General features: G+C 35.7%; 1 protein-coding gene and 1 long non-coding RNA gene across 2 annotated transcripts in view; one reads left to right on the top strand and one right to left on the bottom strand.

Moving 5' to 3' along the window:
* Positions 1-4,362, bottom strand: part of LOC117603399 (uncharacterized) — a 93,414-nt gene extending 89,052 nt beyond the window's left edge. The window contains exon 1 of the long non-coding RNA XR_004581216.2: positions 4,250-4,362. This is a non-coding gene — a long non-coding RNA (uncharacterized LOC117603399). The remainder of the gene's footprint in view (positions 1-4,249) is intronic.
* Positions 1-13,430, top strand: part of Glurb (metabotropic glutamate receptor B) — an 87,611-nt gene that overhangs the window by 65,879 nt on the left and 8,302 nt on the right. Inside the window, exons 3-4 of the mRNA XM_034322450.2 lie at positions 6,806-6,976; positions 12,278-12,422. Of these exons, the coding sequence (XP_034178341.2) occupies positions 6,806-6,976; positions 12,278-12,422 (316 nt within the window). The remainder of the gene's footprint in view (positions 1-6,805; positions 6,977-12,277; positions 12,423-13,430) is intronic.

Raw genomic sequence — 13,430 nt, 5'->3', positions numbered from 1 at the left:
GATTTTACGGAAATGTCGGAAATCAACGCCAGTTCGATTGGATTCGAACAGTTTCAATCAAATTCCTCGCGTTTCTCGTTAATTTCGAACCTTTTTCTTCGCTCGGAGCAACGATCTGCGAATTTTCGTAATTCTACATCAAAGAACGCGTCTTGTCGTTTGAAAGCAACGAACGACGGAGAATCGCGAACGGGGCAACAATGAGAAAGCACACGGAGAATGTTCTAAGATGCGTCCTTATGCAGTCGCGAGTATTCGCTTCACAAAGTGGACCGGTGTTCTTTGATGCAACCAGCAATCGCGAATATATATCCGCTCTAATTCACCTGTACCTACTTCGTACAAAAATGAAACGCGTAGAATAAAACAACCGTGAGGAATGTACTGTTCATTGTTACGCGTCTGTGATTTTAGTAGAACGAAGAAAAGTTAGATTCAAATTGGGAAAATTGGAATGTTTATAAAAAATGCTCCAAAATTTGGAACGATGGTGTAGGATGTACGGGTTTGAGTTACACATCCTCTGGTTGTTGGATTGGAGAACGAAAAAGAAGAGAAAAGGTATGGCTAAACAAAAGAAGGTATCGTTTGCCAATGGAACAGAGCAAGCAAAGTTATAAAAAGCTGCCGGTCGGAAGTTCCGTTTTCATCAGAAGAAAAATTATGGGAAACGATAGGAATACTCTTTTCTTCTCTTTGTTGTCTTTTTTTTTATTCATATGTAACTTCTGTTCTGTGGCTTTATTCGCAATCTTTTATATTTATTCGTTTATGCAATATTAAGGATTTGCACGATTTTATTCCACGATATTACAGATGTAATATATCACCGGGGCTTTATTCGCATGAAGTAGTTTGAAAATGAGCTTTCATTGAACGCTTAGAAGATAGTATCGATACGAATTACCCCAGTGGTTTACTGGAGAAATTTCAAAGCAATCTAGAAACGTTTCCGGTGCAACGAAACTGCGCCACATTTGCATCAAGCTTAATTGCACGGTATATTAAAGTCCTCTTCTTCCGTGAAAGATACCAACTGCAATTTAACGACGGATATTATATGCATTACCGAGAATCCAGTCATTCTTTCATTTAAATTTGATCCTGTCATTCATCTAATGCAGTTTCTAAACTCACTCTACATAAAGGTTCGTATAAATTTTGAAATTTTTAGATGTTTTCATATTTCAAATTGAAACTGCAATTACGATTGAAGGAAAGGGTGAAATGGGACACTTAACACGTGTAAATGTTCTTGAAAATGCAAGATAGAGAGTGAATTTACACTCGTTGCTTTCAGGAAATAGGTTCGATGTTTCAAACATGTTAACGACCTCGTTCACTTTTCCCGGTTGTACATTTTCCTCGGCTGACACTTATAAAAGCCTCTTCCAACCCCATAAATTTCACAGTCGATGTTCGACTTGCGAGAAGGTATCGATTCATTGGAACCTCGATATCCTGGTAACCCGATAAACTCATGTGGGATATATTTCACCATGAATCATACTTTTAAAAATTTTATGCAATGTTAATGTTTTAGCATGAAACATTTGGAGAACAGCGATTTACTTCTAAATGATTTATTAATAGAAAAGACCTAAATATAGATGATTTTTCTCTATTTCTTGATACAGGTGAATAAATTTTTTATGTAATTTTGCGAATAAGGAGATACATCTGTCAGCTTCAGTCTCGTTTGATTTTTATATTCCAATAACGTCAAACTGTAACGAACGTATTGGCTTCCAGCCAGAAGAATATTCAATACCGTGGCTGAACAATCGTGCTGAGTAGTCAAACATTGTTTGCAGTATCGAAGATCTGACAGGGCATTTTGCAAAAAATTCTAATCAAAAGTATTTGGAAACGAAATACTATTGCCAAATTAATAAGTTGAAGGGAAACTGCAGATGGTACCATGTATCATTTGACAATATTTTTATACGAATAGCAGAGTTGCGAAAAAAGAAAAAGGCACGATGTCCACAGAGTCGAGAAAATCTATACAAAATGGTATGGAAATTCAGCCGAAGCAAGAACCAGCTTCGTGTCATCAATCACCAGACGGTAAGGTGGTAGCAGTGGATTCAAATTACGAACCATCGAGCTTCACAATCCTATATTACTCTTCATCATCTGTACGCGACTTCAAATTTCACACACGGCTCATATTAATCAATCCGACGTGACTTTTGCTTTATGTGCCCTACAGGACGAGTTTTATTTTATACTTTGTGCTCATAGAAACGCGAACTTTTTCGTGGAACCATGGAATGGATTTTCGTGCACCGCAAAAAAGGTAATAAATTTTGAAATTAGGAGTATCGTAGTTGAAAAAATAAAAATCTCCCAATTTATCCGAAGCTCGAAAGAAAAATAGTTTCATCTATGCTCAGACACCGAGAGTGGCAATCGATCTCCCTATTAGTTCAATTAATGGACGTTTCACTGAACAAAGAATCCTTTATCACCGTTCATTAGTTTCGATACTGTAACCGAACTTCTGTGTTCAATTGATCTGACAATTCGATTTTTCTATCTAATACCGTAGATATTTCAGGACATTTTTCTGGTTGCTTCCTTTCGGTGCGTACGAAGCAGCTTGATTTTCCGGCTCGTTGTACGTAATGTTGAAATATTACTATGCTAATGACATCGATCGTTCGTCGCGAAAAGATATACGTACATGTATTGGCAAACGATCGAACCTTTACGTATGCACAATTACATCTTATCTTCCAAGCGTTTCGCTGCACTGGCTGCTTTTCGCGTAAAACAAAAGCAATAGTACGATAAAAACGACTGCTATCCACGGTTCGATTGTCTTTCCTTTCTTTCCTTCTTCGATTGTAACTCGTCCGTTTTCCGCTCCCCTGTTCACGTTCGTTTAATTCTGATATTGATTTTGTCGCGCGAAACAGCTGTACGACCGCGTTTTCCAACATATTGTTTTATTACATTCGTTCATTGAGAGCAAGGGTGTAATTTAAAGTGGTTGCAGCCCTAAAAAAATGTGACTCCCCTCACAATTCTAAGATTCTTTATATATTTAATTGGATAAACAAGATCTTGGAAGGGATCTAACGAAATGGGTTGATTTGTAAATGAAAATATTCTGCTGGTACAATTTAGAAAATTCAAAATTATTCAAAGTTGATTTCTGAAATTTTTAATTTTTTCGTATTTAACTTCTTATTAATTTATTATTATAATCAGACCCAGCTTCTAAAAAACTATCTAGAACGAAAGAAAAATTCTTTTATACATTCTTTCAGCGGAATTCAACGCGATGAACGATAAAAAGTTTTCGAATAAATAAAGAGCTGGAAGCATTCGTGGTAGTGAATCGAAAGTTTGAAGAGTGGTAGTAGTCCCAGTGCTTGTACTTCGAGACAGAATGCTCAACAAAATCGGCTCGCGAAGCCTCGAAAGCGCGAACTTTTAATAGGACCCAGAGCGTATTTGCAAAAATGGGAGCTGGATCAGGCAGAATGTAAATTCGAAAGCTGGGCAGATTTCATTTCAGCCCGTAATTCCTAACACCGCTTCGTAAAAAGGCGCGTGTTCGCGAAACAAAGGGGTGAAAAACTCGCGACTTGAAGAAAACTCTTTTCAGGATGGAACTTTTCAAATGGAAAGCTGAACTTTATTCACATTCTGCAGTATACTTATAGCGAACATAAATCAACAATCCTATGAAAGTTGCTTTTTAACATTATCGTATTGTTACGTTTTTCTACCCCTTTCGATAGAATTATAAAGATTGACTAAAATTAATATTATTTAATTATATTTCTGGTTAAAGAAAAGCAACGAGAATAGTGGAAGCTACAAAATAATGACTTTGCGTAAAAAAATCTGAAATGCTTAAAATTTTTGAAACGGCTTTTTCCACGTTATATGTAAGCCAGCTTCAAAGGTGATCCAAACTTCAACCTTTGATGGATCTAAGTTTGTTATTAAACTAACATATTTGACCTGCTGTCAGGGCTGAACTTTCTAACAAACTTGGCCTACGACATGCACATACGGGAACGCAAATATAACCACCTTTGTAACCAGATTACATTGCCAGCGACCGCTTTGAAATACTTTCTCAATTATTTCATACTGATTTCAAAGGAAAATTACTAATGACAAATAGCAAAATGTCAAATTGGTTGTCACGGAATTGAAGTTTTATAATTTAAAATGTTGAGTTGCATAAAATGAACAAATAGCAAATTGGATTATATTTATCACTCACCAACGCAGTTGAGCTCGTCACTTGAACAGGACAGCGTGACAATTTGGCCGGAGCAGATATCGGTAAATTATTGGTACATCGTTGACACGTATCCCGAGACTGCAGAAAGGGACCATCTGCGAAAGACATGGTAATAAGTCACGTCAGTCAAAAGTTTGGCTGTTAACCGACCGATCGGCCGATTACTCGCAGGGAACAGGTTTCAATGACATCCACCCTAGGCAGAGATTTGTCTCATTAACTTGGAAATTCGAAAAAGGACAATTTCTCAACCATTATATTATCGATATGATATAATAGGAGACACTTAGAGCCAGATGGATGCAAAGGAAATCTTTTTTGATATTAAAAATGTTATAAATAACAATTTTATCGACTTTAAAACGAGAATAATAAAAAATCATTGATTTCTTACGAAATACTGATCGCGAGGATAAATAAACTGAAGGGGATTTGAATTTCATTCTTTCTCGTAAATTTTTACTACCTTTCCCATTTAATTCTATCTTTCTCATAATAGTGCATTATTAAGAAAAAAAACTGACGAAAATTGGGAAGAAGAGGACCATAATATTACAGCAGAGAGAAATTTACGAGTAAATGAACGCCAACTCCATTATAAGAAAAATTTAATAAAGACCACCGTGAGATATAAAACAGCAAAGCCGAAATTTTGTTGAATTTCTCACAGAAAAATGTATTTATTCATCAATTAATTAATGTGACGAATATCAATACAATTCTATTAAGTTTCAAATTATTATTTATTTAAATTAACTGCGTAAAATTGGTTTCATGTTCAAACGAAATTGGTTACCAACAAAATTAGCAATTAACATCCTTGTTAATTGATACTCACAAAGTGAAATTTATGCAAACATTTTTTATTTATATTTGCTGTTTTCCAACCAAGAAGAGTTTCATAATGAAACGTTGATGAAAAGAATTGTTTTCCGCTACTACTAATTATTATTTAACGTTCCTTCTATTTATTTTTAATTATTCGCTTGAATTGAATTTTCGATCAACAAGTTCGGCATTAACCCATTTTCTCGAAAATGTTGGTAAATTTTATTAGGAAATAATTAAAAATCTAAAATCCTAAATTTCCAAAATTCTTGAATTCGAGACACCTGTATCAAAGGACGTGATATTCGACCTGCTAAAATCACGTTTTTAAGAATCGTATCCCAAGAAACTTGAAAGAGTTTGTTTTTAGATATGAGAAGGATTCGAATACGAGCGTCTGCTTTCGTTTATTTCGCTTTTATCGAGCTCGGTGCAAGCGGGCCTGCAATTTCGCGCGGTTTGGGCGCAGCCGGTCCGTTTCAATTAACGATAACGTCGTTTAACCGATGCACAAAGAGATTTGCAATTTCACAGCAGCCTCCAGATGAGACTACCGGTAAAAATGCAAACATCCTGACCTAAGAAGGCGTTCGTGATTATTCGAATAAGTCAGAATTCAAAATGAATGACGTTGATACACAGAAACAATGAATCATTTTGAAAAAATTGACACGTCTCAAAGGAATACCACGTCTGAGAAAGCTTGATAAATATGTCCGCGTCATCGTACACGAATTTACCAGATGGTAAAACGAAAGGAATGGGTAAAATAACGTGCAGTGTGCTGTAGAGAAGCCGAAGCTGCTCTTACCGTATCGCGAGATAACGGGGACTCGTTTCTCGCTACATAAACTCATCTTCGAAGAGCACAGCCCGTCGAACGATCACAAATATACACTATCGAACGAAAATCCTTCGTCTTCTGCGAAGAAGACCAATCGGAAGCTCGCTCGAACGAGCTTCTTCGTTACTGATCGCGAAGAATGTCGCGTGACCATCAGAAACTGTTCAACCGAGATAAATCGTCATTTTACAGAGATGGATTTATAAATGAAGAATCGTAGATCATTGAAATTTGAGGATCATTCATTGGAAAAAATGGACGATATTCGTATCATTTTATAAAGAAAACACCCGATTGATTCACAGTAACATCGTATACTATATTATAATCAAAACTTTTGTTTAGACGCGTTGATTGAAAATTCTTAATTACTTGGTATCTCCTAATTTTCCAACGGAAAATCCTCATTTGCTTTCACAGCATCGCTTCGAAAATTGCTGCAAAGCAAACGGGCTGAAAATTGTTCAAGTCAGCAGTTCGATAATTTCATTGAGTTACGATGCGTTGTTTTACTTGAAGATTAAATTTCTACAGCGTTATACCGCTCGTAATGGTAACGACGCGTTAGCATTGTTGCGAGAGGAAAAGCGCTGACAAACGAGGGGAGAAAATTCACGCGAAGCTAATGCAAGTTTCCAAAATATTTCACACCTCGAGAAACTTTACAGAACTCCTTGCTACATTAATCTATGACGCGAAGAAGTACCTGTGTAATAATTTAACACATTACATGTCCATTAAAATCTTTTGTAAAATTTACCCCTTATTCGTTAAAGAACTGTGTCTAATTTATTCTAATGAATAATTCTTTTCGACTTACTCAGAACGATGCAGTGGAAAATTCCTTTCTGCTCTGCTTTCAGGTCTCTTTCTTCTCAACGAGCCCGGAGCTTTCCAACAAGCAACGTTTCGAATATTTCACACGCACCATACCGAGCGACCATTACCAAGTAAAAGCAATGGTAGACATCGTGTTAATAATGGGCTGGAGCTACGTGTCCATCATATACGAAGAAAGCAATTACGGTATAAAGGTGAGTCACGTGTGTTTTGTTTCAAATTTACTCATTAATTAGCAACCTAACGCTACACGTATATCACTCGCTGTTCGCTTTATCTTAAAAAGATTGATTTATTAATATCTGACAACAATTTCGGATAAATTTAACGTGACATAGTACGAACGTTCGCGGAGCGTACACCACCGCACGAGCTTCTCGTAAATCTAATATCGAACTGAGCCAGATGTCTTCCTTTGAAAACAAAGGACACAGACCGGATAAATTCTGTTATTGTAAACATGAAATACGTTACACGCGAACGTTGAAATATCCGCGAACTGTTTTCATTTCTGTTGCTCCTTCTTGTATATGTTACCGGCAACGAATTAAAAACATGTATTATATTGAAAAAAATGATACACCCGACACGTACAAAAATGTGATCTGGTTCGTGCGAAATTCTGAATGGACAGTTGATCGATTCAACCGCACAAGAGCTTTCAAATAATGCATTTATCTGACAATACCATCGCAACTAATCGCTGCAGAAATTTCATTGCATTCAATCCAACATGAAACAAATTCCATCGAACGCTGTAACACGATTTTATTTTTAAATAATTGAATACCATCGGATCAAGTTACCTGAAATTTCTATTCCAAACGTGAAATACAAATTTCGTTAACAAATAAAACCTCGATATTTCATTAAATTACTTACGGCCTGAATACGATTCAATTTTATTTATATTTCCGAACGAGTGGAACAAATAAGCTTATTGTATCTTTTGTAACCATTTGAAAATTGTATTTATTGCAAATTAACAATGACAAAATAATTATTTTCCAAAAAAGGAGAAGAAAATTGAATAATGCTTTCTTTTATCGGAGAATCTTAAACAACGATCATCTGGCATTAATTTAATCGCGAAACAAGTGCGGTATAAAGCGTGTCACTCGAACATCTCATTAAAACGTCGCGACAATGAAATTACCTGATGAATGCGATGTAAATTGCCGTTGGTAAGCGCGTGCGTGTAAACGAGCAGGTATTTCACGCGGTTGCACAGCAACTAGCGAAACCTATTCGTTGCCTATTACAAAATTAATGAATTGCTTCGCCGTTCGAACATGTATTTTACGCCCTGTTAATTACAAACTATGAACTGACTGATTTGAAACTTTAGAAATTTTAAAAATTAATTGCAAACCGACCCATTATTCCTTACTTTACAACTAGAAATTCCAAGCTTATGCGACTCGTGGTTTGAAAGAAATACGCAAAAGCCTTTTCATGATAAGGAAGACTGAAAATTGCATTTTTATGTCGCCGTTGTTGTCCTATCCGATTGGATACGTCGAGGATGAAAAATGCGCGAAAGTGCCCTCGGTAAAATAACATTGGATGCATACGTGATACGCATAATACAGAAAGCGTGCCATCCGTTATTGTTTTTGTATGATACTTCCTCGTATAGGATCAGCTGAAACGGATTTTATAGAAATTCTCACTTTGTACACTTCTGTCGCCGGAATTTTCTTCCTATTTTGTTATATACCAGCATCTTGTATTACTGGTTAAAGAAATTTTGTAATGTCTTATACAAAAAATATTTAATCGTGACATTAATTTCACGAAAATCACCGTGAAACCGATTGTAAATAAATCAATTGTAGTAAACGTGAAATTCGACCGTGTTCTGCAGATATTCATGGGTCAAAACATTTTAATGGTGTTAATTTAATTAGTCTAATTTAACGCGAGTTACTCATTGTGATTACCGGACCATGAATCTACCTTTGCGTGTTCAGTCATATAAATTATTACCAAAGTAGACAGGTATTAGGTACCCAAATTAAATAGTAATAATTAACTGAATTAATTAAGATCTAATACACACTGCTCTAAGGGTCAACTAATTACAGTTTCAGTCTTACTGTACAAGTTCATTTTCATTGCCTCAACAAATGTATTAAAGTAGGCACGTAAGAGAAGTGAGAAAAAGAGCAGACAGTTAATTAGGTTTCTCTGAAAACGCGCGGCTACATAATAACCGACCTTGCACGGCCGAAATTAGCCGCACGTCAACCGCAGAATGAATGCGGTTTTGTATGCATGCGATATTCAGTGAAACGGATGATAATTTTGCGCTACTTTCCAGTCCCAGTTTAATTATTAATTTCGACTATAAAATCCCTTAACACTCTTTAATTTTACACAGTATAAGCACACAATAAACGAATAACAATTCCACCCTTCAAAGTAAAAATTATAAATCTCTACCGTAAAGAGAATGATGAATTTGTTTGTCACGGGTCAACAAAATCAAGATATAACCTTAGAATCTAATTTCTGCACTTTGAGTTGTGGTTTGTATACCGTAATTTCTTCTGCAATTGCAATGGTAATCAACACGATACCGTACAACATGCGATAAAAAAAATGTACCCCTTTGCCAGGTGTAATAGGATCAAATTAAAGTACACAAGGATTTATCTTCCGATACATATTGAACGAGATTAAAACGTGGTGGTAATCTTTCTTTATTTCCTTTTTTCTTATTCCACGTTCGTACGAAGAAAATTTATGTAGATACGATAACTGGAAATTAATAAACTTCCATAAACACTGATGTTGAAAATGTATCTAATAATAATAATAATAAGAGATAAAAACATAAAGGAAAGAAGAGAATCTTAAAATTTCAAATTTCACGAGTCTGATAAATATTCACCGAGACAGGTCTCGAGGGGTATCTACCCTTGTTTTAACAACCCCTACAGCTTTCATCTTTCATCTGTTTTCCTTCGCCACGAAATATGTAATATTTAAACGTGGGTGATAATACAAAAGTGGCTGTTGAGTTTCATTCTCGCGTAGAGTTAAACGCGAAGCTAAATATAAAAAAGTAATATTAAAGTATGAATCAAATTTTAGAAGAAAATACATAACTAGAGGGCCATGTCGCTAATAATGAAATAGACTGTAATAAACAGAGGTCAAGGTGTACTCCACAGCGTCGACATGACTTGTAATTTATCGCAACTCGTCACGTGCTTTGCTACTACGAAACAATAGACAGGTATACGGCTAACAAGCACCATTGACCTAGATATTGGTTCAGCATTGACTTATGCACGCCCTTCCTTTTTCTATTTCACGAACGTCTACTCACTGGAAGCGTATTTTCTCGTTAGAACTCGGCATTCTTTCTCATTTTCCATTTTTCGCATTAAGGACAATAATAGGGTTTCAAATTGCTACATGAGAATTCATTTCTACCCAACCTATTGTTTCGTTTTGATTTCCCTGTTCTAACGAGATGGAAATACTGTGTCGTTATCCTTGTTAATAAAAATGCAACAGTATGCAAATCGTACAAGCGTGCGAATATTTTCTAAATTTAATTTGATTTTTTAATTTCGTCGATTGTCAATTGGAAGAAACAATTTGATTTCCGTTCTTTCAATAAAACAAAAAAGTGGTAAATCAACCCCAGATACACATAAATAAAGGGGGAAATTCGACAGAGGAAACTTGATTAACCTTTTGTCAACCTATTGTCACTGAATTTTTTATCAGTATCAATCCCTTAAGAATCGATGGATACCAATCTCAATTTCAAATCAATACATATCGATTACCAATGAAGATTTGGGACTACAATAAATGTAACAGGAACCTTGATAGATTCCAAGGAACATTTTAAGAAAGACTGCATTTTAAATAACATCACCGACAAATGCATACAATGTTTCTATCAGCGACTAAAGCAGAAAATGACTTCTTAAGAAGCACCATTTTGAATACATTTTTAGCCAACAACTGTAGATGCATTAACTCGTAATGATACTACGATTTCTAAGAATGAAGTTCAGAATGCATGTACATTTAAAGTATTCGTTAAGTGTTGCAGCCTCTAAGCTGAAAGATGAAAGCCATTAGATGCCGAAGATAAAATGACAAACCTTTACTGCTTTCAGCTTTTCCATTTTCAATTTTCCCAGGTATTTTTATCAAAAGGCAAATACCATTTCTGTTTTCTTGCCAGATGCATAATTTTCAACGCGGTTTTAGCCACCTGGTAATTCCATGGAAATTAAGTCGACGTTCTTTTGCAAAACTACGTTCATTAAGAGTGCAACATTTTCGTGGATAGAAGAAAGAAGATTTCTTTACGCTTCCTTGCGTTTCCTCTTCTAATTAACGCCGCATTTCGTCGCCGAACACAAACGGGAAACGCTCTGAGTTCTCTCGTTTGTCGTTAAAATGTCGAAACGACGATTACGGCAAAAACCTTTTGACAAGTCACGTTTGTACAATAACAATGTTATTTCACATTAATATCTCGCGATTTCCTCGCAGCTTTCATAGGAACGAGTCGAACCTTGCATTCTCTTCGAGTCGGTTTTTTTCCTCACGTGATAATTCACGAAGATAGCCAGAAAAACAGAAAGAAAAGGAAAAGAACGGGAGCGAAATACTTCTACTTGAAAAATGTGAAATGATACGGACGGAATGGCGAACGACGAGAGTTGGCTCTAATAACTCCCTTGAATCCTTAGCGATACCCTCGGATAATTTTTGTCTTTTCGCTCCTGGCATTGTCTGCCAGAATTTTACACTGAATTCCCAGGAAAATATAACTGTTGTATTTCATTATTCGTACCGTGTTTTTATCAGATTATTTCATAAAGAATGTCGCGTAAATGGTAAAATATTTTTTTATAAAAAATTGAAAATTGCTTTCAACCCTTAATTTTTCAAATTTTTTGTTCGACACGCCGTAAAAGTTTTCAGCGTAAACGGAAATCAATAACAGGGATCGCATGTCTGTTAGGAGGGGAATTAAAATATTTCCCTGGTTGATTTGCGATTCAAAATCGACGAAGATAGGAGATTTTTATTAAAGGCTGTCCTTTTTCTCCTATCATCTCGTTTCGCGGAGAATCGAAGGCATCGCCCGAGGAACGAATTCCGATATAAAGGGCTCGATCGATTCTACATTCTTCGATTTCATCCTTTCTCTCTTCGCCGCTGTTCAGACTGCAATCCCTCCAAAGGGACTCGGGCTTCCCTTGATATCGCGTTTAAGCGCGTATTTTTCCATTAAAGGTTCCTCATTCTACTTACTGCTCGCGCCGTATTGTGTTCCCCGAAGCGGAGACTTTCCTTTCCCTCTTTTATCTTCTTATTTCGAAGCTCACTTAACGCGAGCCTGATACAAAACCGACGAGAAAAGAAACGATAAAGGGACGATGCGAGCTGCAATTATATTTCGAATTCGAATCGCGTTAATGTATTTTGAAAAAAACGAATTCTTTTTATTACAGGCATTCGAAGAGCTCGAGGAATTATTAGGAAAACACGATATATGCATCGCGATCAAGGAGAAACTCGTGAAAGACTCCGGCGTTGCTGAGGAAACTGCATACGATAACATCGTTCTGAAATTATTAACAAAACCTAGAGCACGAGGTGAGTATGTTTTGTAAGCTGATAGAATATTCTTTCATAACACTAACTTCAATGATTTTCTATGTAAAAAAGTATACCACCAGTTACGCAATTTCCATCGAGTTTGCACTGCAAAATGTACATTTTCGAGGATATTTGAAATATGTATGAAAAGAGTGAATAATAAAGAAAGTGCATGGAAGTGCAACTAAAAAATGCGAATATTAGATGTAGAAATTAATTAGGTGCATTTAATATGTCTTCGTGATTATTTTAAATTTAAATATTTTTCTGCATTCCTAAATGAAATTAACATGATTTTGTAAAATAAAATCGGGATTTGCTGTCTTTGTCCATCGAATCGGGGAATAAATTAGAGATTCGTTGGCAAACAGTCACGGGATCGTGAGATCCACTTGAAAATACCCCTTGCGCAATGAGTCGTCCATTGAGAATCTCACAACTTCGAGGATATAGATACCGATTTGCACTCTGCGATCGTACAATAGCCAGATGCTTGCAAATACCTCGTGAGATACGAAGAAATTGAAATATCGCAGACTTACATTCTGCCAAGTATTTAATTTAGAAATTTATACCTGTAGTATTATATACAAGATAAAAAGAAAGAAATTCTTCTTCGTGTATTAATGATATAATAAAATTGATATTTTTTTATTCCTATGTTGTATAAAAATCAGCACGAATAGGTGAAATCCTTCACCGCAATCAATGTATTGAACATTTTCATTGAAATATACGAACGCAGGATTTCACGAGATATACCACCGAAAAGAATTTTTGTATGACACTGAAATGCAACGCGATTGAATGCAACTTCAATAGACAGTTGCCAGAAACATGTAAACACTTGTTACAGATTGATGAAACTTTCAAAAACTCTCGACCTCAAAATAAAAATATCAATATAAATTTCATCAGTCATAGAAATTGAATATTAATTTATGATCTCCAGATTTTATTTTCTCAAAAAGAAATATATAAATTTCTTATATTTTTTGCATCAGA

This window comes from Osmia lignaria, chromosome 4 (assembly GCF_051020975.1).
Source record: "Osmia lignaria lignaria isolate PbOS001 chromosome 4, iyOsmLign1, whole genome shotgun sequence".
NCBI classification, from domain to species: Eukaryota; Metazoa; Arthropoda; class Insecta; order Hymenoptera; family Megachilidae; genus Osmia; species Osmia lignaria.
Note: the sequence above shows the minus strand (reverse complement) of the source record. Positions and strands in the feature narration are given on the sequence as shown.